At 53.8% G+C, this 26,291-nt stretch overlaps 11 protein-coding genes and 1 non-coding gene across 12 annotated transcripts; 5 read left to right on the top strand and 7 right to left on the bottom strand.

Annotated features, from left to right (window-relative positions):
* Positions 1-1,632: 1,632 nt before the first annotated feature.
* P153DRAFT_386503 (uncharacterized protein) lies at positions 1,633-3,859 on the bottom strand (the record flags this gene model as incomplete). Its single annotated transcript, XM_033670537.1, has 4 exons — positions 1,633-2,616; positions 2,669-2,935; positions 2,988-3,434; positions 3,488-3,859. 4 exons carry the CDS (start codon positions 3,857-3,859, stop codon positions 1,633-1,635), a joined length of 2,070 nt encoding a protein of 689 aa, XP_033522771.1.
* Positions 3,860-4,131: 272 nt separating this feature from the next.
* P153DRAFT_386502 (uncharacterized protein) lies at positions 4,132-5,351 on the top strand (the record flags this gene model as incomplete). Its single annotated transcript, XM_033670536.1, has 2 exons — positions 4,132-4,508; positions 4,931-5,351. 2 exons carry the CDS (start codon positions 4,132-4,134, stop codon positions 5,349-5,351), a joined length of 798 nt encoding a protein of 265 aa, XP_033522770.1.
* Positions 5,352-5,545: 194 nt separating this feature from the next.
* On the top strand, positions 5,546-6,516 carry P153DRAFT_35962 (uncharacterized protein). The gene has a single exon (XM_033666877.1). It carries the CDS (start codon positions 5,740-5,742, stop codon positions 6,226-6,228), a length of 489 nt encoding a protein of 162 aa, XP_033522769.1. The 5' UTR covers positions 5,546-5,739; the 3' UTR covers positions 6,229-6,516.
* Positions 6,517-7,911: 1,395 nt separating this feature from the next.
* P153DRAFT_367527 (uncharacterized protein) lies at positions 7,912-8,937 on the bottom strand. The gene is made up of 2 exons (XM_033668293.1): positions 8,429-8,937; positions 7,912-8,362 (listed from the first exon to the last, which is right to left on the bottom strand). Exons 1-2 carry the CDS (start codon positions 8,685-8,687, stop codon positions 8,196-8,198), a joined length of 426 nt encoding a protein of 141 aa, XP_033522768.1. The 5' UTR covers positions 8,688-8,937; the 3' UTR covers positions 7,912-8,195.
* On the top strand, positions 8,888-10,646 carry P153DRAFT_397455 (RAI1-domain-containing protein; the record flags this gene model as incomplete). Its single annotated transcript, XM_033671562.1, has 3 exons — positions 8,888-9,620; positions 9,734-10,579; positions 10,635-10,646. The coding sequence occupies exons 1-3, from the start codon at positions 9,000-9,002 to the stop codon at positions 10,644-10,646; spliced, it is 1,479 nt and encodes a 492-aa protein (XP_033522767.1). The 5' UTR covers positions 8,888-8,999.
* A 175-nt stretch (positions 10,647-10,821) lies between these two features.
* Positions 10,822-13,696, bottom strand: P153DRAFT_423610 (exocyst complex subunit Sec15-like protein; the record flags this gene model as incomplete). The annotated part of the gene is made up of 6 exons (XM_033672440.1): positions 13,355-13,696; positions 12,310-13,299; positions 12,129-12,260; positions 11,866-12,077; positions 11,679-11,814; positions 10,822-11,628 (listed from the first exon to the last, which is right to left on the bottom strand). The coding sequence occupies exons 1-6, from the start codon at positions 13,403-13,405 to the stop codon at positions 10,822-10,824; spliced, it is 2,328 nt and encodes a 775-aa protein (XP_033522766.1). The 5' UTR covers positions 13,406-13,696.
* Positions 13,697-13,757: 61 nt separating this feature from the next.
* Positions 13,758-15,412, top strand: P153DRAFT_386497 (saccharopine dehydrogenase-like protein; the record flags this gene model as incomplete). Its single annotated transcript, XM_033670535.1, has 6 exons — positions 13,758-13,773; positions 13,821-13,869; positions 13,920-13,949; positions 13,997-14,049; positions 14,102-14,166; positions 14,219-15,412. The coding sequence occupies 6 exons, from the start codon at positions 13,758-13,760 to the stop codon at positions 15,410-15,412; spliced, it is 1,407 nt and encodes a 468-aa protein (XP_033522765.1).
* A 217-nt stretch (positions 15,413-15,629) lies between these two features.
* Positions 15,630-16,757, bottom strand: P153DRAFT_293107 (DUF410-domain-containing protein; the record flags this gene model as incomplete). The annotated part of the gene is made up of 3 exons (XM_033663877.1): positions 15,630-16,201; positions 16,289-16,659; positions 16,714-16,757. The coding sequence occupies 3 exons, from the start codon at positions 16,755-16,757 to the stop codon at positions 15,630-15,632; spliced, it is 987 nt and encodes a 328-aa protein (XP_033522764.1).
* A 358-nt stretch (positions 16,758-17,115) lies between these two features.
* P153DRAFT_t76 lies at positions 17,116-17,198 on the bottom strand. Its single transcript has one exon. It is a non-coding gene; the product is annotated as a tRNA-Gly (tRNA).
* A 639-nt stretch (positions 17,199-17,837) lies between these two features.
* Positions 17,838-21,114, bottom strand: P153DRAFT_367526 (uncharacterized protein). The gene has a single exon (XM_033668292.1). It carries the CDS (start codon positions 20,919-20,921, stop codon positions 18,096-18,098), a length of 2,826 nt encoding a protein of 941 aa, XP_033522763.1. The 5' UTR covers positions 20,922-21,114; the 3' UTR covers positions 17,838-18,095.
* Positions 21,115-21,407: 293 nt separating this feature from the next.
* P153DRAFT_318112 (uncharacterized protein) lies at positions 21,408-23,485 on the top strand (the record flags this gene model as incomplete). The annotated part of the gene is made up of 2 exons (XM_033665047.1): positions 21,408-21,493; positions 21,564-23,485. The coding sequence occupies 2 exons, from the start codon at positions 21,408-21,410 to the stop codon at positions 23,263-23,265; spliced, it is 1,788 nt and encodes a 595-aa protein (XP_033522762.1). The 3' UTR covers positions 23,266-23,485.
* Positions 23,486-23,506: 21 nt separating this feature from the next.
* Positions 23,507-25,798, bottom strand: P153DRAFT_386493 (uncharacterized protein; the record flags this gene model as incomplete). The annotated part of the gene is made up of 1 exon (XM_033670534.1): positions 23,507-25,798. One exon carries the CDS (start codon positions 25,796-25,798, stop codon positions 23,507-23,509), a length of 2,292 nt encoding a protein of 763 aa, XP_033522761.1.
* Positions 25,799-26,291: the final 493 nt, after the last annotated feature.

Below are 26,291 nucleotides of genomic sequence, written 5' to 3'. Positions count from 1 at the left end.
GCAAGAGAAGACGTTGTAGCTTGAAACGCGCAGTACGAAAGAAGAGACGTCAGTTGCGGTAAACTGCGAAGGCCGCTGCAGTCCTTGCGAAGCAGCTGCACATACAGACGGCGAAGTGTCGAGCCGAGCGCGAGGCGACTCAAGATTGCTTGCCGAATCGAGCATCAAAGAAGAAGAGTCCTAAGCCCTTAGAGACAAGAAAAGAATACGCGGTAATGTGAGGTTGGTTGTTGATTGTCAGGGCGTCCTTTGCAACACCACGGCGAGCATCACCAGTTCGAACGGCCCGTGCGCCATGCAAACGTACGCAGCCATCCAGATCGCGATCCTCATAGGAGAATCAGAGGTGCAGGCGCCAGAAAGACGATGTTTGATGCCGACATGATGTTGGGTATTTCAACATCAAGACTTTTACCCAATCCGAGTTTGTGAGCTCTTTACCGAGATCTGAGAACGGCTACTGATGCGTACGTATATCGCCAAAACAAAGCCTATCAGACGAGTATGTGGACGGGCTACGTTGGGTGGAGTCAAGGAGTATGCATATCCTTTCAAAATACATGTCTTGGACTTTGATGGGGACGTGTATCAGAGTAGAGGATATATATTGCGGAATAATATGCTGCTTCGATCTGCTTGCTGGCTGTTTGAGCATGCATCATGCATGCGTCACACAACTTCAGCATCTCCAACCCTGTACTCCAAGCTCGAAAGATGTCCGAATAAGCTCTCATGCTAGCACACCCCCATCATGTGTCTCATGCAAGATCAAGACTCGCATTTTATCACAGCTGAAGCATATGGCCACTGAGACAGCTTGTCTGAACTGCTTGAGCGACGGCGGGCTTGTATCTGCCTTCTCCGTCTAATATCTTCAGCTTTCTTCCCCCCCATCGTATTAGGTGGTTCTAGATGCTCGTTTTGGAAGGCACTGCTTGCGGCCATATTCGAGCCCCTGAAAATTCTATTCGTCAATCTAAACACCCCAGTCGATGATGCGCTCAAAGCTGGCAGAGCAGATGAGCAGCCAAAGCCCCTCAAGCAAACACGATCATCAAGACATCAGCATCAAGTATATGGTCTCTGGAGTTCTGTATTTGATTCGTTGTGCAAGTGGTGTCTCGTACTTCATGCTTCATACTGAGGGAGTGAGCTTCCTCAAGATCAAAGGGCATTGAAGGCATCGAGCAAAGCAATGTCACGGAAGCAAGATGAGCACATATCAGCAGTCAATGAGATCAGCATGTCAAACCACGAAGCAAGAGAAAGGAACAGTTGTTGAGCAATGCTCTTTTATTCAATCTAAAGAAAAGAAGATCTGGACTACATATGACCTGAAAAGGTCCATCAGTGGACTCCACTAGCTGGCTCAGAGATCATCAATCTGCAACCCACCATCCAGCTCAGATCCAGTCCATCGTTGCAGTCGCGCCAAAACATACCACACTCAGTCGTGTATACCAGAGAAATTCTACCGAGAAGACTGGCCTGGTAACCATGTGAAGAAAACCGAAACAAAGACAGGAGTTGCCATGTTTGTGATGCAAGATTCATCTGCAAAAGACAATACAACGTTGCGCAGCCAGAAGGAGGCAAGAGCAAGCGAGGTATCGGTCAACGTGGATGATGCTCTTACATGTAGCGGCTGTTCATGAACTCAGAGGTACCGCGACCAGCAGAGCGAGGATCAGCCGGGCTGCCGTTGGTGCGCGAGCGGCGGGTAGGAGTCGTAGCAGTTGCAGAGCCAGACTCATGTCCACGAGGAACACCAGTAGCACCGTTAGCGATCATGTTGGCAAGCATCGGAGGAGCTGGAGCGCGTCCACGAGGAACACCAGTGGCACCGTTGGCAATCATGCCCGCAAGAGTCGGAGGAGCTGGAGCGCGTCCAATAACGCCGGGGTAGTTGTTGACAGGGGCTGGCGAAGGAGCGGTGTCGGCAAAGTACTGGGCGACGTGCGTCATGGGAATGAAGTCGAATGGGATGTAGCCCAAGTGGCCCTGACCAAAGGCGTATGAGTACCAGACTTCGATGTCGCGCTTCTTCAGCTCGGTCAGGCCCTGGAAGGGGACAGGAGCAGCACGCTGGCGAGCGAAGTTCATTGCAGCCTGGAGCATGTCGCGAGGAGTGCCGCGGTCGTAGACGCTAGTGCGGTTGCGGTGCTCGGTGATCGAAGAGTATCCGTGAGGCGGGTAGAGACCGACAGAACGAGCCGAGTCCATGGAACGCTGGAGCTTGGAGAGGTTGTCAGGACGAGGAAAAGACTGCTCGGTACCGGTGGAGCGAAGGTTGCCAGCAGCATCAGCGTCGGTGAAAGTGAGGATCAAGCGAGGACGACAGAACGGAGTCTCCTGCATGACCGAAGAGTTGCGGAACTTCTGAACAAGAGCCTCACGACCCTGGATCGTGGCGTAGGAGACCTCGGCGGCCTTGGTGGACTTGTATGCGCGCCAGCATCGAGACTCAATGGAGTCGACGAGAGCGATCATGCCGCCGACATCTGCGAAGTTGATGAATGCGTAACCGACGTTGCAGCCAGACTTGAAGTCAATGCGTAGGTAGAGGAAGTCGTATGTGCCGAAGCAGACCTCGTCGAGGATGGCCTTGAGGGACATCTATGGCAGTGGTTAGCGAAGAAGAAAGAAAGGTGTAGATGAAGTGACTCACCCAGTCCATCTTGTTGGGGATGTTGCGCAACATGATCGTGGTGCGAACATCGCTGCCGTCAAGGATGCGCTCACGACGAACACGGTTGTGTTGATCAGCAGGATGACGCTGGTACCCAGAGGCGGAGCCGTAGTAAGGCACTGGAGCAGCACGGAAGCCAACGAAGCGGCCCTGATCGTCGACGCGAGGCTTGGTGCGATGAGGCGAGTTAGCAGCACGCTCTCCAGACCAGGCTGAAGGATCAACAGTAGCCCACTGGTAGGCCTTCTGGAAGTGAGTCAGCAGGGGTGAAATGACATGAATGAGACGAGCTGCTTACGATGTTGGATGCATCCCAGATCGGATCAGACTGCAAGCTGTACACAGCGCGGTGAGCAGCGTCGACAGAGTGAAACTCAATGCGGAAGATCAGAAGCATCTTGGTGTCCTCAGTGTCGACGTGGATGCAGTTGCGAACAGTACCAAAAGCACCGGCAACACGCTCAATGGTGTCAGTCATGTCAGTGAGATCAGCAGGAGTAAACTCCCAGGCATCATGCTTCGGGTTGGGCACGATGAGAATAGGAAGCTTCATCTGACCCTCGAACTCATTGAGGCAAGCAGTGTCCTGGGCCTTGGCGAGTGCGTACTCATAGCTGGAGATCCAGTCAACAGTGAAGCCATGCTGCTCAAGGATGTCCTTGGCCTCGGCAGCCTCACGAAGGTCATCAAAGCGGAGATGAACACCTCGAGCGTAGACAGGCACGCAGTTGGAGAAGCATTGGTACTGGATGGCAGTCAGCAAGGGGCAAGAGATGGAAGGATGACTGGAGTACTCACAAGCTTCATCTGATGTTGGACACTGAACAGCTCATGCTCGGAATCGAGACCAGCATTGGTACCGTCAGGAAGCTGAGAGACGAACTGGAAGCGAGAAATGTATGACTTGTCGTTCTCAGAAAGTTCATTGACGAAGGCACCTTGAACATGAGGGACAGCAAGGGGAAGGATGTTGATGTACTTGTCCGAGGTGTTGTCGACCTGCTGGCCATTGGGAATGACGGTGACCTGGCTGAGGTTGTTGCGATGGTGAAGCGTGGTTGAACGATGGTTGCGGACAAGCTCAGGCGAGTAGAGGGTCGGGTCCGTACCACCATAGGGGCTGGAGGAAGGCCCAACACCAGCAGAAGACTGAGGTGAGTGGTGAGACATGATGAACGAATGCTGAACTATGTTGTACTAGGATGACAACAACGATGGATGAGATGAAGGTGGTGGCCAAAGAAGATGAGTGATGGTCAAGCTCAGGTATCAGAAAAGAGTCGGAAACCAAGTTGGGAGTTGTGAAGAGGAGGAAAGGGCGAGGGAGGCCGTCTTCTTATGGAGGAGGGAGGCTTGGCCTCACATGACAACGCTATTCCTCTTCTCGATTCTGCCATACCCGGAGTTCTTCCAGTGTCTTCATCACTCACCAGGCTCATGGAATGCTCACTGTGGTGGAGTTCCTGAGCGAGATGTGGGAGTGCATGTCGAACAAGCTCTCTACCCTCGGCCCTTGGGACCTCGAGAACGGCCAGGGCAGGTCTCTCGAAAGTAGCACCGTTAGAAAGCCCTCGTTGAGCTGTACAACCTCAGCTATTCAGGGCTGTGGCCAGACAAGATGGCTGAGCGTGCACTCGAGCTGCAAGGCCATCTTTTGCTTTGGTGTTCCACCATCACATCGCCAAACCAGCTATCGTGAACCTGTGGGGCCCACGATTCCGCCCCTTTCTAGCGCCCCCATAGTACTCACCGCCCGGGAGACCGCTGCGGGGGATGCCGTACAGGAAAGAGGTTCTCCGAGGATGACCCGGGTGAGAGGGTGAGCAGAGTGGCGTGAGAGGCGTGGGAGGGTGAGGGGCATGCAAGAATGAGGGCATGGAGATTAAACGTCTGAGGCAAGAGCAAGCACTCCACGAGGCTCTGACTGTCAATCGCGTGATTCCTGCATGAGCAGCCATCTGCCATGATAACTAGCAAATGTGCATGCTTTCCCGAGCGTGGAAAGCGAGGCTCGAGAGCAGCTGCGTTGGGAAGGCGCGCTGCAGCTCAGGCCGCAACGTGAGGTTGAAACACGCAAGACACTGCAAGCTGCTTCACGAGGGGGCGTGAGAGCATCAGCATCAAGCTAGCAAGAACAAAACGTGTCTGAAAGATTCGGGGGACTCGCTGCCAGGGGCAGAGAGACGGAATACGAGAGTCACAAGGCCATTGCACGCGCGCGAGAAACCTCACACAGGCCAGCGTAACAACTACGTGCTCCAGCGACCGAGTAAAACGCACTCATTCGACCCTCAGTAGAGCAGACAAAGGGATGGCAGCTGTCACCGGTTGCCTGAAGCGTGCTGCAGCCAGGCGGAGTCATACGAACCTCCGGCACTCCTCAAGTCAGTGGTGCAACAGCGGAAAGCCTCACGGCATCTCGAAGCTGCGCAGAGAATTCGACGCACATTGTACACCTTCTCCAACGCATTCAGTGAAGATACAGCCGGCTGAGCTTTGCGGCAGCAGCGGTGATGAGTTCCGCCCGCCGCAACTGCGAGATAGACACGAACCACACAACCACGGAATGACATTTGTTACGGCAGCAGTGGCAGCACGAAGACATATGACACTGACACATGGCACACGAAAAGCAGCTTTGGAGATCTTCAGCTCACTTTGAGTCTGTAAACGACCTGTGGTGCTCACTTCTTGCAGACTACGACTAAGAGCACTTCAAATTGCAATACGGCAACAGTGAAGGCGATGGATTCAAGGATCTCAAAAGAAAAAAGCTTTGTTTCTTCTATCTATGCTGTATTCTCCACGCCTTTGTATGCCCAGTTTCCTCCCGAAATCTCCTTACTTCCAAGAGCCTCGATTGTCAACCTGTATTCGTCAAGCGGGGTGAGTGGGGGTCGGAGATTCGTGGACCGTCGTGGTAGTAGCTATGGGAGCTTGTACGTGTACACTGGACCAGCTACAGACCCATCTGCCGAATTCAGACTATCTAGAGTAAGCACAGTTCGCGGAGGTGATGAAGGGGCCAAAAGCCTACAAGAGGGCAAGACATGCCAAAGCGGTTGGCGTCATCAACACGACACAGAGACAAAGGCGCATCACCGGCGCTCAGGACGCAGGACGATACGCTGAATCACATTAGCCCACTGCATCATAGTAACAAGACAGACCAACTCACTGTGCCAGGCGGCCATGTCTTCATACGCCTCCCTCATCCGCTCCATCGCCGCCTCGACAAAAGCCTGCTCCTCGACGAGCCATCTAAACTGGATGACTGGAGCCAGCAACACCACCTCGAACCCCGCCAGCACTATCACGTCCTCGAACTCGTCGATGTAGCGCACAAGCGCATTCATCATGTCGTATATCTCTATGAGCCATTGCTCAAGACCGCGGAACAGGTAGTAGCAGATGCGCGCGCGCACCGAGTCGCCGGGGAGCGGGAAGTCGTTGATGTCGGCCTCTTCGTCTTCGTAAGACGACATGGTGAGGGTATGGAGAATAAGGTCGCAGTGTGGATGTATGTTCTTGAGATCTAAAGAAAGTGGGGCTGATCGTTGAGTTGCTGGGTTTTGAGAAGCCGATTTCACTTTCTACAACACATTGCCAGCCGGTCATTGCCAAGCCTTCACACATTGCTATCAAGCAGATTTGGGGTCTAAATGATGGGCACTGAAGAGGCATCATTTGGGCGCGAAGATGAGAGAAGTTTTCGGATTCCTGCGTCTTTTCAACATAGTCTTGAGATGTTCCTCTTCATTCACTCTCATTTCTCAGCACTGTTTCTCCACTTTGACAACCTCATCCGGTTCTCGAGAGCGGAATCGTCTCCAAGGCCTTGTCTTCCAGCATCTAGCGACCACAAGGTCATATATTCTCTTATGTAAGGATGTTCAGGGGCTGCCAAGTTTGTCCTCTCAGAAAGTTATCATGCATTCCACGGACATCCAATCGAAGCGAATCAGAGACCGAACAATATCACCAGGAAAACTGAATCCCGGCCAATGCCAGCCAATATCCTGTTAACCGCTCGCCGTCTCTCGTTCCTTGTGCCTCATTCCCTTTCTATGATCTGCCTGTGTATGAACTCCTGGCACACCTCCGACCAGTGCACATGGCCTGCGACTCTGACGATGGTAGTACTTGTGCGCTCGACTACCTTCTCGATAGACCGGTAGAAAAAACTCCCATCCAACCGTATCGGAGTTTTTGGACAGTCAGCGGACACGCAGTAGGATGCAAGACCTTGAAGTTCGGGGCTGCTGGCACCCCGACTGACTCTGTGTCATCTGTTAGCAGCGTTTTGTTTCTCTCCGTCTCTCGCAAACATACACAGCCTAATTCAGTGTCCTCCGGTACGAGTTCCCGCATCCTTGTTATCGGGCGCGTCCGATTCGCGGGCTCATGTGCAGTCGCGGAGACGAGTGAACAATCTTACGGTAGTTAGGGACTACAGCATATCTCGGGGATGTTCGATCCGTGATTATGGTTTGCTGCTACTTGTTTGATCGTGAAGGAGTTTAGGAAGCTTTCTGATCTCCGGACACGGCTGCGTATCGACGCAACGAGACGTGGGCGCGCGTGTCGAGCGAAGAAAGCTCTGTATATCGAACGTGGTCGCTTCAGGTAGATGTTTGGTTGGAACAGGGAGGCGACTGTTTTACTGATATGAAGAGGGTGTCGGTGTCTATATGTGCGGCGATGAGCTTGTCGTGTCCAATGCTCGATGCTCGTCACCGCATCCAGGCTCGGCGTCGATGAGCTGGGGAGCGCTCGAGACAGGGAGGTAGTATGGGGACGGGTAGGTTTGCGTTATTGTGTTACTCTTTGCATTGCCTGTCTTTGTGTTTCTCTATAATAAAAGGCTGCTCGCTTCTCATTCCCCTCTGCCAGTCCCGCCAGTAGGCAAGAGGTGGAAATAGACAGTCTGTCAGTTCCACGTATATACGTGGAGGAGTGAGCAATGAGTCAAATAAGGTATTATGTGTTCGCATGAGGCCAAATCTTGATAGAAAATATACGTAAGACCACATGTACAACAGAACAAACCATATGGTAACTATTCAATATGACTCACTGGGGCAACATTTCAGTCGTTCGTTACATGCATGTAGGGACTCATGAATTTTGACCTGAATATGCTCTTCTATATCACCTCGCATCTCCAAACCAGAAGGGTCGATAGTAACATGAGAAACTCTGGGTGCTGTAACGCGAGTACTTCCCTTCCAAAACACATCTTAAATCAAATTCTAGTCGCCAAATATGTCACATTACGTTCAATGTCCCAGCGAGTTGCAATATAGCAAACAGGAAGATGTGCTGCTAACAACTGAATTCTGAGTCGTCAATGAAACTAGTAAACTCAAGAAAGAAGACTCAGAACACGTCCCTTTCAACCCAAATCCTCGTGACGGTATCAATACTACTCCATGCAAGCCAACGGGGTATCATAAAACCAGAATTAGCACTTCGTCACCAACGACTCTGACATATCTCCACATGTTCATTTCTTCTCCTTCTCCCCCTGAAACATCCACCCATCGTCCTCCAGACTAGCCACCTTCTCCCTCAAACTCCTCTTCAACGCAGCCCGAATCTCGTCCTCCACAGCCTTAGCATCCCAATGCGGATTCTTCTGCCCATACAGCTCGATCATCTGGTTGTCATGCTCTGTCGAATTGTCAGCCCCACCCTTTCACAACTGTCCCTTCTTCCTTGATGTGATTCAAGACGTACCGGCCTCATCGCCCTCATTCTCATTCCCGGCCATGGCCATATGCGCATACGCAGTCTGCGGCGCATAAACGGTGTAGTCGCCACTCGGCAGACGCTCGACGAGCTCGTCTTCCATTGGTTGCTGGAATATGTTTGATGTGTCGGCGCGAACGGTGGGGTGGGGACGCCGGGACGAGGCGTGGAAGAGGTTGCGACGGGAGGTGGGTGGTGGACGTGTAGGGCGAAGGGAGGAGTCCATGGTTGTGGTAGGTCGGGACATATTGGCCGACAGTGAAAGCGAGGCGTTTGGATATCGGAACCGGTTTGGGTGAATTAAGATCGAACTAGTCGCGGTCGAGGTGTGTTGATGTTTGGTATATGGTGAGACTGGTTCGTTTGGCGTGCCGTAGGTTTCGCGGGGGAGTGTTGCGGCGACGCGAACAGCACCATCAGCTCACGTACACAGATCGAGGTGAGTTTACGCGTCTTTTCACGTGTCAAAGTACTGACATGTTCATTCTAGTTACCTCCCGCGCCTCCAAGTTGCCTGCAGTGTTCAGACGTATCGGAAATCGCGAACCAGCATCCCCGCATGAGGACGAGCAACCCACCAATCACTCCGGACTTCCCCCCTCCCAACACCACAATCAGCACACCAATGTCTGAACAAAGACAAGACGTTGATCCGGCTGCTGTATCTGCTGCCCTAAATCTCCCGTCAAAACCACCAAGCCCAACCCCGGACGCAGAAGACGCATCGCCTCCCAGGAAACGCCCAAGGACTCGCGCTCCTCCGCAAGCAGATATACCAGCTCCGAAACCCACAGTCCATGAGCCAATAGCTCCCGCACCAAAACAATATGTTCAACCTCCGACTTCTCCATCGCAACATGAAACCCACCGCTTCCCTATCCAGCCGCTCCACCGTTTCCACGGCGCCTCAGCAACTATAAAGCGGCCTCGCGAAGTCGCACACTTTTCATACGACGACAATCATGAATATCGGGATGATGAGTCGAGCATAAACTACTATGTTCCACCACCACTGGGCGCGGACCTGAAGGAAGGCTTCGACACGTTCCGGCATCATGAGGACAAGGAAGATCAGCATTTGGACAGCCTGCTGCAGGCCTTGATGGAGAAGGAGCAGAAAGAGGGGAGTGACAAGAGGGTCAAGGCGGATTTTGTTACCTGGAGAGGCATGATGACGAAGGTACGTTGATGCCGGGAGCGGATGGGTATTGCAAAGTAAGCCCTTACCTTACTGCTCCATTTCAAGCCCTACTCACCCACATCCCTCTTAAACGCCAACGCTAACCCCCCCAGATCCTAACCGCCCCCTTCGACCACTTCGCCGAATTCAACATGTTCGCAACCCTCCACGACTCCACAATCTACATCGAAGAAGACTTCCCCTCCCGTTTTGCCGCCCGCGCCGCCGAATCATCCCACCCACCCCCTCGCTCCCACCACCCAGACCCACAATCCCAGTCCCGCGAAATGATGACATACTGGGGCTACAAGTTCGAAACCCTCTCGCTAATCCCCACCCCGCCATCCTCCACCACCCCAGAGCAAATCCGCGTCCACCAACGCGCCGTAACATCCAACCACGCGCAGCACTGCTCCATAGTAAGCACCTCCTTCGGCCCCCACAGCCTACTCCTAGGCGGCGAAGTCGACGGCCTCCTGGCGCCTAAACCCGCAAATCCCGACGAACAAGTGCAATGGGTCGAGCTCAAGACTACGGAGGAACTGCCCCCGCCGCAGCGCCAGCAACACCGCGATATCCTCAAGTTCGAGCGCAAGCTGCTCAAGTTCTGGGCGCAGTCTTTCCTGCTCGGCGTGCCCAAGGTTGTGGTTGGGTTTCGGAGTAAGACCGGCATTCTGCGCGGCCTGCAGACTTTCAATACGCATGAGATCCCGGGGATGGTGAGGCGCGGGACGGGATGTTGGGACGGGAATGTGTGTATTAATTTCGCGGCGGGCTTTTTGGGCTGGCTTAAGGAGGTGGTTCAGGGGGAGGGCGTGTATAGTGTTGTGTTGAGGAGGAAGAGCGGTGTTGTGGAGGTTACGAGGGTGGGCGATGGGACGGGGAATATTGTGAGTGAGGAGTTTTTGGCGTGGAGGCGGGCGGGGGATGAGGGGGATGAGGGAGAGGATGGCGGAGGGGTGAAGATATAGTTCTAGATGAGGTGAATGTGGCCGCTTGAGCCTTGTGCCACAGGCTCGTAGCTGATTTGTGTGTCAATCTGCCTCGAAGCAGATATGGAGAGGGCTGCCACGGACAAGTTCCATCACGGCAAACGACGAATGAGAAGAATACACGAGCTGGTCTCGTAAACATATACAAATGATTCCCTACATGCTAGCTCACAACCCAAAACGCCATCTCCAGCAGTAACACCCCCCCTCTACCCCCTCCCCATCTTAAACCGACTCCCCAACGTCCCAAACCTCTCACTAGCCTTACTCGCCACCGTGGGGCTCTGACTGGCCACCTGCGCGCCCTCCTGCACCTTCTCGATAAGAATCGCGCCCTTCATCTGATTAACCTTGCCATACTTCCTATTCCGCTGAGCAATATCGAAAAACTCCTCCGAGTTATCCGTGCCCATGAGTGCCGCCGTCTGCGTCAACTCGTCCAAATTCTCCATCAAGATGGGGTTGTTGAGGCTGTTAACGAAGGAGGACAGGAAGGCCGTGTCCGTCGCGAACGAAGCGACGGCGGACGGCGTGATGCGCTTTACGCCGTCGTCGAGCGGGAGCGAGAGGATAGACTCAGCGGCGTGCGACAGCGCGTCGAAGTAGATGAAGCCCTTGATCTGCGTGGGCAGCGCGAGGAGGACGGAGGACATGATGTTCGATAGGTAGCGTGTTAGCTCGAGCATGTACTCGCTGGGCTCTACGGCGGGCTTTGCGGCCATCCAGTCGTAGTCTGCTGTTTCGATCAGGTCGTCGATCTTGGAGTTTACGAGCTCGAAGATGCGGTCTGAGGCTTGTTTCTTGGCTTTTGCGAATTGCGTGGTTGCTGAGAGCGTGATGGGCGCGTTTGATGAGGGGGAGCTCCGGGCTTGGAAGAGCAGGTCTTGGAGCTCGACGCAGGCGGTTTCGAAGTGCTCCAGGTTGGTTAGGATTTGGACGATTTGGCCGGGATATTGGGAGGAGAGGCGGTCGACGAGGGATTGGCAGACTTGTTTGCAGAGGAGATCGTCTAAAGCCTAATACACGTTAGTTACTAATGGTGAATGGGGTGGGGTGTGAGACGTACTATTCGCAGAGTTTCATCGACGATAGTAGACTTCTGGAAGTAGTCGTCGGAGAAGAGGTAGATTTGGTTGAGGAAGTTCCGGATGTCGATGCAGCATAGAGGGTACATTTGGGAGAATGGGAGGACACATGGAAATCTGTATAATTTTAGTGGATATTTCTTTGGAACAAAAGGGTGTGTAATGTACGTGAGCTCTTCCCGAGTTTTGTCGGGCGTGTACCAACTGACTGATACCACTTTGTCGTATTCTTCGTAGTTATTGATAGGCATGGGCATGTAGTCGTCTGTTTGTACAATCTCGAGGAAATCGTCGCTGAATCGCTGCTTTAGTAGCTCGGAGTATTTGGAGAAGAGTATGAGTAGGAGGTCGTTCATTGCCGAGACAGAGTAGCCCCATTTCTGCGTAGGCCATCAGCCAAAGTCGAAACTGCAGTATATTCCATTACTCACCTCCATGGTCAGCATGAAGAGCGCTATTCGACTCTTAATCTTCAGAAGTAGCTCATCGCTCTCTACCGTATGGAGGAAGCTGGTGATGAGCTTGATTGCACTCTGACACATCGAGTCCCAAAGTTCATCGACCTGTGCACGCATCAGCAAAAGTGAGACTGCCAAAATAGAGCACGCTCACATCAGATTGCTGTCGCAAACTCGTCGTCTTCGATATGGTAGCCTTTTCGATAATCGCAAATCCCGCAATGCTCTCCAACAAGCTGCTGAGGTCGCTACAATCTTCATCAAGGAGATTTAGTTTAGTCGGTATTATAAGATCTTTTTGGGTCCGCCGATCCGCCGCATATTCCATTCTGAACTGGTCGGCCTTTCCCAGGGTCTCGTTGATGTGCATCGCTTCGAACAAGGGCGAAAAGTCCGTCTCAATACCCGCCTCTTCATTGTTCAACACGTCAAACTCGTCAGTCTCATCAGCAACAAGCTCGATCGCCGAATTCAGCTTGAACTTTGAGAATCGCGGATCCGCTTCAGCTCGTTCCTGGTTGCGCGTGCGTCGCATATCGGTGTAGTAAAACGACACCTCGCCCAACAACTGTGCGGACTCTCGAATCCGGTAGAGCCAGGTACTTAGGTCATTCTTGACAGCTTCTCTGACCTGGTCCTGGGTCTGCGGAACAGATTTCTCAATCAAACTGGCAATCTTGAATCGATTAATCTCCTTCAAATGGATCGTTTGCAGCTCGTCTAGTGCCCGTAACGCAGCATAGTAGTTCTTCTCTCGCAGCATATCCTGGACCTGATTGGCAAGCCTCAACACATTCAAGCACGCATTCAGAGCCTGTGTCGCTTCGTTGATATTCTGGCGTACGCCTCGAGAGTCCACGAGCGCTTGCTTTTGTGTTGCCAGCTTCTCGATACTTTCTTGGATGGATTCGTTGAGTTGTAGAATCTCCCCACTCATTTGCACAGTTTGGTCCCGGATCCGGAGTAGGGAGTCAACTGAGCTGACAAAGTCTTGGTGGTTAGCATTGCATATCCGCTCAATCTCGGATTCTCGGTCGTTGGCGAATGAATCGAAGGCATATTGGAGTTGGTTTGAGTAGCGGGCATCTTTCATGATGGGGATTAACTGGTCAATATAGTCCGAGCCCATGGACGACTGGGATATCTACATAGTGTCAGTAAATAATTAAATCTTCTGGGAGTGCAATACGTGTATGTACTTGTTTGATAGCTATGTACAGATCATCGCCTGGATCCACAGCCGACGGCATGATGATGGTTGCTTAACACGGACTCCCGCGTTCAATTTATGGATTGATTTTCTGGATCGAAGCTCTAGTTAGACTCCAAGATGTGTGATTCCGTCGGAAATGCTGACTTGTTCACGAAACGCGGTTGCTGGCACGTTCGCGATGCATGAGCTACGATGAACTCGACCTAGCGCTCTACACCCCTGCAGCACGTGACCGTGACGCGCTCCACTTTCTCGATTGGGTGGAGTGGTGGCGGAGCGATGACGGAGCGTTTCGCGTTCTTACCCCGCCGAATTCCGATGTTTGTAGAACTCCGATCGAAAAAGATATAACTTTTTCAAACTTGCCTAATTTTCTGCCACATCACAAAATGGAGGCCATTATCAGTAAGAAGATCAAAGTTTGGGTACCAAGCAATTGCTGATCAGTACAGACAAGTTCGAGAACGTGTCCAGCGGGATTACAAACACCGCTTCGTCGAAGTAAGTGCAAGCATGAGATTTTGTTGGATGGTATGCTAATGATCGTCCAGGTCAGTACTTCTGCTCGGTGCAGGCTTTGTGTAAGTATATGAATATGGAACTTAGCTACCAGAACTAACGATTGAAGCACACGGCCAACTGCAGAGATTCTCGGAAAGTCAGGCGTCAAGGTCATCGTTGGTATGCTACTGAGTCTGCATTATGAATGAGAAACTTTGCTAACGTAACACAGCTTGCAGGACTCTCGAGAAGGCACAAGCATTGGCCAAGGATATCCCGAACTCTCAGGCCATCAGCGTGAGAAACTATCTTTCGCCAATTGCAATGCTTCATGTGCTAACTCTTGTAGCTCGATGTCAACAACGACGAGGCGCTCGACGCTGAAGTCGCCAAAGTCGACGTCGTCATCAGCTTGATTCCCTACACGTACCACGCAACCGTCATCAAGTCGGCGATCCGCAAGAAGAAGGATGTCGTCACAACGTCATATGTCTCGCCTGCGATGATGGAGCTCGATGCTGCCGCGAAGGAAGCCGGCATCACAGTCATGAACGAGATCGGTCTTGACCCCGGAATCGACCACTTGTCCGCCGTCCTCACCATTGATGAGGTACACAAAGCTGGTGGCAAGATCCTGTCCTTCAAGTCGTACTGCGGAGGACTCCCGGCCCCCGAGGCCTCTGACAACCCGCTCGGATACAAGTTCTCGTGGAGCTCGCGAGGTGTGCTGTTGGCACTGAGGAATGCGGCCAAGTACTACGAGGATGGCAAGGCCAAGGAGATTGAGGGACCGGAGCTCATGGCTGAGGCCAAGCCATACTTCATCTACCCTGGCTACGCTTTCGTCGCTTACCCCAACCGTGACTCTACCCCATACAAGGAGCGCTACAACATCCCCGAGGCCCAGACTATCATCCGTGGTACCCTCCGCTACCAGGGTTTCCCCGAGTACATCAAGTGCCTCGTCGACATTGGCTTCTTGTCTGACGATGCGCAAGACTTCCTCAAGGAGGGTGAGAAACGCACATGGAAGGACGCCACAGCAAAGATTATCGGCGCGACCAGCGACAAGGAGGAGGATCTTATCTGGGCCATCAGCTCCAAGACCAAGTTCGCGAGCACCGAAGAGAAGGACCGCATCATCACCGGCCTCCGCTGGATCGGCCTCTTCTCTGACGAGAAGATCACTCCCCGCGGCAACCCCCTCGACACCCTCTGCGCCACACTCGAGCAGAAGATGCAGTACGAGGCCCACGAGCGCGACTTTGTCATGCTGCAGCACAAGTTTGAGATTGAGAACAAGGACGGCAGCAAGGTCATTCGCACATCGACTCTCGCTGATTACGGTGATCCCAAGGGCTACTCGTCCATGGCCAAGTTGGTCGGTGTTCCCTGTGCGGTCGCCGTGCAGCAGGTGCTCGACGGTACGCTCAAGGAGAGGGGCATTCTGGCCCCCATGTCGCCGGAGATTTGCAAGCCGCTGATGAAGGTGTTGGAGGAGAAGTACGGCATCTCGTTTGTCGAGAAGACTGTTGCCGCATAGATTGGACTTGTTTGCGTGAAAACTGGGATCATAGAATAACGATTCCAGGAGTTGTGGGTGTATAGAGGAAAGCACTTCGGAATGAATGCATGACATCAAATGCGTGTTTTGTCTTTTTCTCCACAATCCTCAAATATGTAGTGGATCTGTACTTTTTATGTACCATTCGTCCCTCATACCTCGTAACTCATAGCATGTTCACGCACTGCTCATTCTCTCAATCCAAGCCCGCCGAAGCAGGCAGCGCTTTGCTTCCACCAGACTTCTTCGCACCTCCACCACCACCGCCTCCTCCCATGCCACCACCAAACATGCTCCCCAGCATATCAAACATGGGATTCCCCTGCCTCGGAATCTTGATACCAAAGTACATCTCCCCAATCTGATCCAGCGCCTCATCCCAAGTGACATCCTTCAAATCACTCGCATAATGGCTCTTGAGCTGACGGTACAAACTCGGATCGCCCCTCTCTACGCTCAGCAACAAGAGGCCCAGGAAATTCAGCAGCGGCAGCGAGGGGTATACGCGCAGATCGGAGGAGGTAGTGGAGACCTGCTGTGCGTTGAGGGCGGGCAGCTTGGACAGCGAGGACGTGAAGAGCAGGAAGAACTTGTTCGCTGCGCGGAGGTTGCCTGTGAGGAGGTAGGGGAGGACGCCGCGGGCGCAGTATAGGGGCGCGGTGTGGGGCGAGTCGGCGGTGTACCAGGAGAATTCTAGGGAGGCGAGGGTTAGGGCTGAGTCTTGTGTGCCGAGGGTTAGGTGGCGTTCTGCGTCGTAGGGCTCGAGGTCTGCGCGGGCGGGTGGGTTAGTGAGGTGGTCTTATATGGCGTGTATGTGTATGTGTATGTGTGTGTATCAGTGGAGGGACGACGTACCCTCAGCGAACAGACTCCCCGCAACATGATGCACCTCCGGATCTCCAGCAGGATACTCGCCGAACTTGGAGCTCCACGCGACCATCTCGCCGATAAACTTCTTCTTCGTCGGCTCCTCCTTGGGGAACGCGCGCAGCAGGCTCAGCAGCTTCCCCTTGCTACTCGCGTCGGGCTTGACCTCGCCCTTGTTGAACACATCGAGCAGGAATATGCACAGGTCGCCGCCGGACCCGCCCTGGCCCGCTTGCAGGAGTGATTGCGCGCCCGAGTAGAGGATGTCTGTTGCGGCGGGCCAGTCCTGGGCTTTTGTGTAGCGCGAGGCGATGACGCGGAGCTGTTGGTGTGCTTCGTAGTATTGGCCTTCTGCGATTCTGACGTGAGTTAGCAAAGGGCTGGTCTGTGGGGAGTGCGGGAGGGGGTGGTACTTTTGCTGTTGTCGCTGGATCGCTTTTTCTATCTTGGACGACATCTTGTGGGGAGAGTTGAGAGTTTGGAGAGCGTGGACTTGCGGAGTTCGAGGTGCTATGCTATGCGATGCGATGACGCACAGACGGCGTTGGAGAGGACCCCACCTTGTCAGCCTCATCCGTCCACAACTACCACATTCGTACAAACCGGTCTTGAAACAAGTAGCGAGCACATTATGGACTAGATTGATCCTCTTTGTATGATATTAGTGTTATCTAACATTTACGAGGTATATATATAACACACTATCCAGCCCTTTATTCTCTCCACCCCCGCAACACCATCTCCGCCTCCACCACCACCACAACAATACATCTCACACCCCCCAGACCTCCCCCAACCCAGAGCAAAAACAAAATTGCATCGAACGGGACTCGAACCCGTGCCTGAAGCAGATACCAGAGCATGGGAAGCTTCAATTCTACCCCTAAACTATCGATGCATCAACATGTTGCTTGTTTTTCAGATTAGCCAGTAAATATCATGCCGCATCTCTGATAGATCCGAGACATATTTTCAAACGGAGACTACCGCTGTTACAGAAGCTTTGATTTGAACGGAGCATGCGTTTGCGGATAATGCGAGAGGGGTGTTGGGGATGCGGATGCGGCATATACCCCTCCCTCTCTCCCTCTTATTCGCTCTTCTTGGTCAAGTAGGAGTTGGGAGTAAGCTGCGTCAATTCTCACAACATTGATCTGGGACTTGCGTATTACAAGACTGCTGATATCCGCCCTGCTTGCTCTGTTGAGCGTTTTTTCCCGCTGTGGTTTTGTTGCGTTCAGAAGAACGAAATTCACTTCCAGCTTTTACACTGAGCCGCAATCCCTCCACTATATGCATACGTGTGACGTCTCATGACCAAGTGAAACAACATCATTCATCTATCCTTGGGTACCGAGTTTCCGAGTCTTGTCTCTCGGTTAGTCGAGGTTCCCGGAGTTAAATCAAGTTCTTATAAGAAAAGTAACTTATTCTACATGCAATCATCAAGCTGTTGCAAGATCTGACTGCAGCTTGATTGCGGATCTTTCGACTAAACGAGAGCCTGTTCACGCATGTGTTTTTATACATATGTAAAAGCATAATCATATCATTAATTCAAATACATCATGAGACATAACGTCTACCACCTGGACTCCCCCAACCTATCCCAACCTCGCACTAGCCCACCACACGCAAACACACAAACATGACGAAAAAGGGTATAATCCGCGCCGAAGCACGATAAAACTCCATCAGCTTGCAACGCAAGCATGGCAGTGCGGGGTCACGCGTGTCCTAGACGCCAAATCGCATTAGCACAAGCAAAAGAACCAACGACGAAAGAGCTGCGTGTCTACATGACAACGCACTTGTCTCTCTCTTCATGTCCATTTCCGTTTCCATTTCCGTTCCCAATCTGTCCGGGCCCTCCACTGTGACGTCTGCCTATTCGACCTGGCGATGTATTCGGAACTGCCTGTGGACGTCCAGAATGCCTTCGTCCTGAAGACGGCATGCTGTTGCTTTGGTATGCACTACCCTGCGGCGTCAACGGTGCGGCAGGATTCGCGGGATGGCCCTGCGGGGGGTGATACTGCGGGATCGTCGAGGCTTCCTCGTATGTTGGGGGCGGTGCAGGTTCATTGCTAGGGCGGAATGTTGTTTGGTTGTTACGTCGTGGTGGGATCACAGGCGGAGCCTCCCCTCGAGAAGTGCGACGGTTGCCAGGTCGAGCTTGAGATTGCTCTGCGATAGCGTTTTCGGAAAGCTGGTTTTCGCGTTGGCGTTGTTCTGTATCGCGTCTTCGCGACTCATCTTCCTCCTCTTGAAGTTGAAGCGCCAAGGCCAAATCGTGGTCCTCTTGCTCAGCCCGGCTACGCTCCATTGGCGAAGGCAATTCGGAGTTTTGTAGATTGGCGTTGGGAGTCGAGGACGTCTGTTGCTGGTTCCCGCGACGAGACTGAACGGTCGTCCAGTCTTGATTGTCGTCGACGTGCAGTACGTTCTCGATTTGCTGTCGCTCTTGGGGCTGGGGAGGTGCAGCGCTGTTGCCAACCGGGCGGAAGTCGCCTGAGTAGAGCTCACTTCCTTGGCCATTAACATCAACGAGCGACTCCCATACAATCTCGTCGTGGCTAGAATAACCTTGATCTGTCACAAGTGTGACGAGGTGGTTTGTGCGGGGATCCTTGAAAACCGTCGAGAAGTGGTCATTTCTGAACAAGATCGCGACTTGGCCCGGCTGGATACCATCTCGCATAACCTTCAGCCCATAGTCTGTTAGCTGAGTCGGCCATCGATCAAGGAATTCCTTGATGGCATGAATGTCCGTGAACATCTGTTGTTCGCTGGCAGTCAAAGGTTCACCAGACTGCAGCTTCGCGTCGAGCTCTTCTTCCTGGAACTGCACATACTGCGAAGTCTCATACGACTTGGCTACTCGGTCAAATGCGCTGTATGCCTCGGATCCTGCTTCAGGCAGCCATCCATGCATCAGGGGGATGTCGAAGGTTCGGTACAATCTCATATCATGCGTGTTCTCGAAGCCCCCGCCTTGACCGGTCGACCGGTTGGTAAGCGCGGTATTATCAGGGGAACCATCTGTTTCAGGCACAAACAGAGGGTTTACGTTGAGGCCTGTGTGTAGAGCAAGGAGGAATTTGTAGAGATCACTGACGTCTGGCAACCCTTGCGCTGCTTCGCCTCGTCGCCCTGACATGAGCTCATCGAAAACAGCGTCAAGTAGCAAGCCCAGGCTGACTGTTTCTCGCGTACGTAGCGTTTCAGTTAATGCGGTCTCAACGCCAGACGGGGTTGAGAGCACAAGTGCGTTGACTAGAGCAAGCAGTGGGCAGGGACCGTTGAGATTTTGGGTAAGGATTGGCGAAGTCCGGATGCCTTGTTTATTAACGTCGTGCCATCGGATTTGCTTGATCTGATAATTCTCCTTTCTCTGTCTGTTCATAGCCGTAGTGGGTGATTCCGGAACAGAGTTGGAGGCAGCGCCGACGACGCCAGTCTCAAGTGAAGGTAGTTGTTGATCCTCATGCGACCTCCGCGGTGGCAGAGTTGGAGGTTGGTCACCTGTGTGCGGTGAAGGTGACTGCGGGGCAGTATACGGAGGTGCTTGTTCATGAACGTGGGATGGCACATATTCTCGCTCCTGTTGCTGTTCTGCCTTGGCTACAACTTCTTGCGCAGCGTTCAATTCTTGCAGCTGCTTTGCTTCCTGCCCGCCCGTTCCCCAGTGTTGCTGATCCTGCCATACATTCTGGTCAGTCGGTTGACTGTGTTGAACGGGTACATGGCTTGTTTGAGTAGATTCCGCCGATGGGGCACTCGTCGGTTGGTTCCAGGGATCAGAGACAGTCGAGTTTTGTCCGAAATGTTCGTGTTGTGGGGTCGCTGACTCTACGGCAATGGTTGGTGGGAGACCGGAGGATTTCAAATTTGATTGCAAAGGCGCATGGCTGTCCAGCTTCAACTTGGCGAAGTCATGAGCAGGTAGCTCCACTGGGTCATTGCGCACTTGAGGGTGTGCCTGCGACCCTCCCCAAGCTTGCTGGCTGCTTTCTCCCCATACAGATTGACTGTTGTCGGCACCGAAATTGCTCTGCCCAGTCGCCTGCATCTTGAGATATGGGTTGTTTGTCTGCAGCGGCACCGAACCGTTTGATAGTTCCGAGATGTTACTCACGCTGCCCCATGACGCAGCATTAGCCCCTGCAGGCATCGACGACATCGATTCGAATGACTTTTTAATAGGCACTCCTGCAGGTGGCCCGGCCCTCAAAGCATCTGGAATACCGCTCGATCTGTTTGTGCTATTCGTGGTGGTAACATCCTGGGGCGACTTGCCTTTTGCCGGCTTTAGCGCATCAGGTACGTACTTGTGGTCGATATCTTCGAAATCGTCGTCGTCGTCAGACCTGTCCCAGTCTTCGTCGTCACTGTAATCTGACACGTCATCGCGTGTATCCTTTGGGCCGTTGGCTTCCTCCGGTGTTATGAAGTTGAACGCTGGAGATGGGTTGTGGTTTGGCGCGTGGGCATTGTTCCCGGAAGTCGAAGGAATGGTGGGTAGATGCTCCTCAGCGGGTGTTAATGGATAGGGAGGGTTTGATTTTGAAAGCGGCGCGGGCACGAGGCCAGCCTGTGGTGTTTGACTTCGAATAGTCATCGTGGGGTGGTGTTATAGATGTTGGCGGAGCGTTGAGGTGTTGAGAAGCCCCGTCCACTGGAAGATGTGGAGCTTACTCTTGGACGTGCGAAGTTCTTTGAACTAAGTAACAGAACTAGTGATGGGGAAAGAAGAAGAAGAGCTCAGAGCGGGGCGAAATGTTGGTAAGATGTATACGCGGCCAGGGCATGGCTGTAGACGGTGAAGGCACGGATGTCTGACCGATGACGAAAGCCTACCATTCTGGGGTGCTTGCGCCACAGTGGCTGTGTATGTGGCACAAGCTACCGGAGGATGCGACCGGGGAACAAGTGAATTTTGTGCGACTTGCGATTCGTCGATTTCGTCGAACCCGACAATTTCACTCACAACTTCGAACAATCCCCGTCCTCTCGCAACAATTGTCATTTTCACACACTATCCAAAAGTGACTCTCGCGCATGGCTTGGTGACATCTGATACGGAAGGAACGACGCCGACCGCGCAATGCATTCGTACATCCGGCCGAACACGCACGTCGCGTTGCGACTGCCCTCAGGCCTGCTCAAGATCCTCGAAATCACGCCCAACATGTACGTCGCATAGTTGGAGTGAGCCCCGCTTGGCCTCAACACGTGAGGGAGTCTTCTAACAAACGCACAGCAGCATCAACCTTGGGAAATTCGGCATCTTCAATTCTAACCTACTGCTGGGCCGTCCGTATTACCTCACCTACGAGCTACTGGACAGAGATGACGGCAAATCGAAGACGGAACTGCGCGTCGTGCCTGCCTCGGAACTCCACGCCGAAGCCATTGGAGAAGGCCGTGCGCCGGTCGCCGAGGCGCAAGAGGAGACTGCAGAAGGCGGCGCAGGATTCGACATTGTGGGCGAGGATGGCCAGGTCATAATGCGCAACAATCGCCTGACGGTCGACGATGCGTCACGGCAGACGCTTTCCATGGAGGAAATCGAGGAGCTGAAGAAGGCTGGCACGGGCTCTGGCAAAGACATCATCGCAAAGATCATGGCGTCGCACCAGGCCATTGATGAGAAGACGTCCTTTTCCCTGGCCAAATACACCCTCCGGAAATCGAGAAAATACATGAAGAGGTTTACTGCGCTGCCCATGGACGTTGGGATATTGACCGAGTACGTTCTGGAGAAAGAGGCGTACAGGATTATGGAGTTGAGGGAAGACCTCCTGGGACTGATATGCAGTTGGGCCAACATTCACTGCGGCGCAGCAAGTCGAGTGTTGACAGCTGAGGACGGTATCAGCCAAGTAGGAGGGGGGAGATGGTTGGTCGTAGACGACACGGGCGGTCTCATCACAGCAGCTCTTGCAGAGCGAATGGGCATACTCTACCCTGAAGAGGACGACGACGCGTCGGACGAGGAGGAAGCAGAACAGCAAAACGGCACCACAGAACCACCACCAGCACCAGAGCAAAACGACGCAGACACCGCAATGCCAGACGCAGACACAACAGCCACAACCGCACCCACAGATCCTCCTCCCCGGCCCCGCAAACCACCACGCCCCCACATCCCCCAAATGTCCGCCTCCACAAACACCCTCACAGTCCTACACCCAAACAACCAACCCAACCTCTCCTACCTAAAATACTTTGGCTACGACTTCGGCCAACCCGCCGTCTCACACCCGCTATACAAGCACCTAAAAGCGACATCCTGGCTCTCACTCCTCCACCCAGAAGACGACCCAAGCTACGACGAACCCGAGACCATCGCCGAAGACGTCCTCCTATCCATGAAGAGCAGCAAACGCGGCACATACTACAAGAAGCGGCGGCGCTGGGAGCGCTGCAAGCGCGTCGTGGACGAAACGCGGCGCGGCGGCTTCGACGGCCTCGTCGTAGCAACAAGCATGGAGGCCAAAACCGTGCTCGCCGAGCTCGTCCCGCTCGTGCGCGGCGGCGGCAGAATCGTCGTTTACCACCCCAATGCCGAGCCTCTCGTCGAGCTGTGCGACTTCTACTCCAAGGAGCGCCGCGCGGCCTTCATGGCCCGCGAGTTCGGGCCCCCGCTGCAGTTGAATGGGAAACGCGCGCTGTCTGAGGATAATGATGTGGAGACTAGCACTGAGGGCGGTAATGACGATGATGATTTCCCGGTCAATCCGACGCTGCTGTTGGCGCCTTCGCTGCAGACGGCCCGCGCGAGACAGTATCAGGTTCTGCCTGAGCGTACGCATCCGATGATGACGAGTAAGGGCGGGGCTGAGGGCTATTTGTTTACTGCGACGAGGGTGTTGCCGGTTGAGGGGCGGGTTGAGGCGAGGGGGCATGGCAAGAAGAGGCGGAGGACGGGGGATGAGGCGGATGCGCAGGAGCAGGCTTGAATTGGGATCTAGTAGTCTGGGGGTGCTTGTACATGTAGATGTACCATTCATTCCCCATCACCCTCATTCCACTTATCCATTTGTCCTGAAACTCCACGTGCAAAATAAGCGCACGTCTCCAATTTCCGCCCGTCATCCTTTCATCCAGACCAACCAAGCAACTACCCTTCCAACCCTCAATCAAGAAATCAATCTACCCATATCCCCCCTTCCCGTCCCCTACCCCCCTTCCCCTTCCCCCTCACCTCCCCCCTCCACCCTCCAAGTCCCTCCCCCTGACCCTCTCCCCCCACGCCCTCCCCTCACAAACCCGCCTCTCCCTCTCCCGCTCCTCCATCCCACTCAACACACTCGCCCACTCCTCCTCGCTCTCGCGCGACGCGGGGCGCAGGATACGCGTGCGGGTGCTGGATGTGGAGCGGCGGTGTTGTTCTCCCGACGACGAGGTGCGTGGTGTGTTGTGTAGACTCGGAATGGATGCAGAGGCAGAGGTAGAAGGAGTGGCTGGAAAAAGACGGAAAGGAGGGGGAGAAGGAGAAGGAGAAGCAGAAGAAGAAGTAAAAGCAGAAGCAGAAGCAGAAAAAGAAGCAGACGCCGGAATGAGAGGGTGCGCACTTACACTTCCATCTACATCTTCATCCTCATCGACATTTCCATCTTCGTCCATGTCCACAACCTCCTCCTCATCCTCAGACGAAGAAGAAGACCACACCGACGACACCGTCACCGACGAACGCGGTACACCCACCCCCTCACTCCCAGGGAGCGGGATAGCGCGGCGGAACAAGAACGCAGTGGGTGTGATCCTCGTTTTACTTCTCGCGAGGGACCAGGGACTCAGTGGGGGGCTTCCCTGCTCTGTCGGATTTCCAACTTCTTGTTTGACATGTTGCTGTTCGGTTTCCTCCTGCCTGTGTTCGTGTTCATCTCCTTGTTCGTTTTCATTTCCCTGCCTCGCGGTCCTGGATGGAGATGGAGATGGAGATGTAGATCGAGTCTCCCTCAAGCTATGTGCCCAGCTTGATAACTGGGAGAAACCCGGCGCACGATGGCGGAAGCCTTTCTCCTCTGGGCTGGGTCCGGGTGTTATTTCTGCGCCGTCGTCGGTGTTGTCGTTATGTTCGGGGATATAAATCGATGTCTTGATTGTGTCGGTGCTTGTGCTGCGGTGGTGGGTGAGACTGGAATGGCTGGAATGGATTGATCGGAGGGGGAGGTCGTTCCTTGTGTTACGAGGCTCGGGGGTCGCTTCTTGTTGTGAGTAGTGGTGGTGGTGGGGGTAGTACTGTGAGTGTCGCGTAGTACTCGTATACGTCGTGCCGCTCAACCTCACATCTCCATCCACACTCCCACGCTCAGTCGCAGTCTCGCTGGTACTCTCACTCCGCACCGTCTCCGCCAAACTCGCCTCCCGCCTTATACTCCGCACAAAATTCCCATACTCATACCCCTCGTCCTCATCATCCCCCTCCGCCTCAGCCAACCTCTCCTCCTCAGCTAACCTAAGCATATCCTCCAATATCCTCGTCGCCCACACAACCCTCAACGCACCCTGCGGCAACTTAAGCAGCCCCCCCATCCCCACCCTCGACCCCTCCAGCGCCCTAGCCCTAGAATCCGCGCCCGTAATAATCCCCCCGCGTCTGAACTTCGCTTGCGGCAACTCCTCCTCCACCACCTCCTCATTCTTTCCCTTCGCGCGACCAAAGCACCCCCTCTCCCACCGCCTCACAGCACGATCCTCCTGCTCGACAATCTCGCCCCACCGCACCATAACATCCTCCTGCACGCCCGGCGCACGGCATCCTTCCAGCGCGCGCTCAGCGCCCCGCACGCGATCTTCCGCGCTGACGATCGCGGTGCGGAAGATTCTGTCACTGCCCGTGCGCGCGGAGAAGCCGAGGCGTTGTGCGCAGGCGCCGCGGGCGAGGTGCTCGACGTCGGCGAGGAGGGCGTGGTATGTTGCGTTTGAGCGTGTGTCGCGGGGGATGACGGGGGGGTGGTGGATGGCTGTTTGGGGGGTGTGTGGGTTGGGTTTCGTGATGGGAGTGGGGGTGCGGGTTAGGGAGGACCAGAAGCCGGTGGGGGTGAAGGCGTTGTAGGTTGGGGTTTGGGAGAGGGGGGGCGGGGCGCCGGGGGGGAGGATGTCCCAGCGGGTGCGGGGTGGGGAGGTGAGCTTAGCACTGGACTTCGGTAACGGCCGTCCAGTGGAGGTGGTCGAAGCGAGACTGTTCTTAGGAGTATCTCTACAACCATCACGCACGCTCTTCCGCATCCTCACCATAACCCCCTTCCACTCCCCTCCCTCAAACTTTCTTTTATACTTCGCCGCGACCTGGAGGGCTCTCGCTTGCTGCTCGGCGTTCATGCCCTTGAGGCCTGTGCAGACGAAGTGTTTGGCTTGGAAGGCATGTTGTGTGGCGGTGGTGGTGATGCTGGAGATGGTTGTGGTGGTATTGGTGGTATTGGTGCGGGGTCGGCGGGTTCGTGTGTGCGTCTGTATTTGCATGTGCATTTGCATGTGCGTGTGCATTTTTGTGGTTTGGGTGTGGGAGGTGAGGTTGAGGTTGATGGTGGTGTTGGTGTAGAGGTTGGTGAGTGTGCGTTGAGATATGTTGAGTTGAGTGACGGAAAAGTGCTTGGGAGCCTACCAGTACGCATAAGCAGATAGACAGTCGAGACTGTGCGTTTGCCTTTTCGTTTCCGTTCCTGTTTTCGTTTCACTGACCGACCGACCGATCGATCGCGCAGTGTCCGAGGGAGCGAGGGAGCGAGGGAGCGTGAAAGACCTCGAGGCACAACAGTAACAGCAAACGCAGTCAGTCAGTCAACACGGTGAAGCCGCTAAACGGGCCACCCCAGCACATTCACCTGCCTTTTGCCCACAGAATTCCAAGTGACGGAGAAAATAATGAGATTGATGAGAAGAAGATATCGAGACGAAAGTGAACTGAATGTGAACTGAACGTGACAAAATCGATTGAGATTGGCATCGAAATTGCAAGAATATGATATGACATGACAAG

This window comes from Dothidotthia symphoricarpi, assembly GCF_010015815.1.
Source record: "Dothidotthia symphoricarpi CBS 119687 unplaced genomic scaffold P153scaffold_12, whole genome shotgun sequence".
Lineage (NCBI taxonomy): Eukaryota > Fungi > Ascomycota > Dothideomycetes > Pleosporales > Dothidotthiaceae > Dothidotthia > Dothidotthia symphoricarpi.
Note: the sequence above shows the minus strand (reverse complement) of the source record. Positions and strands in the feature narration are given on the sequence as shown.

Excerpts from the sequence above, each read along its gene's own strand:
- P153DRAFT_35962 (XM_033666877.1), top strand. The coding sequence starts at position 5,740 with ATGCCAAAGCGGTTGGCGTCATCAACACGACACAGAGACAAAGGCGCA.
- P153DRAFT_367526 (XM_033668292.1), bottom strand. The coding sequence starts at position 20,921 with ATGACTATTCGAAGTCAAACACCACAGGCTGGCCTCGTGCCCGCGCCG.
- P153DRAFT_367527 (XM_033668293.1), bottom strand. The coding sequence starts at position 8,687 with ATGTCCCGACCTACCACAACCATGGACTCCTCCCTTCGCCCTACACGT. Across the intron at positions 8,363-8,428 it reads GAATGAGGGCGATGAGGCCG|AGCATGACAACCAGATGATC; the intron begins GTACGTCTTGAA and ends ACAATTCGACAG.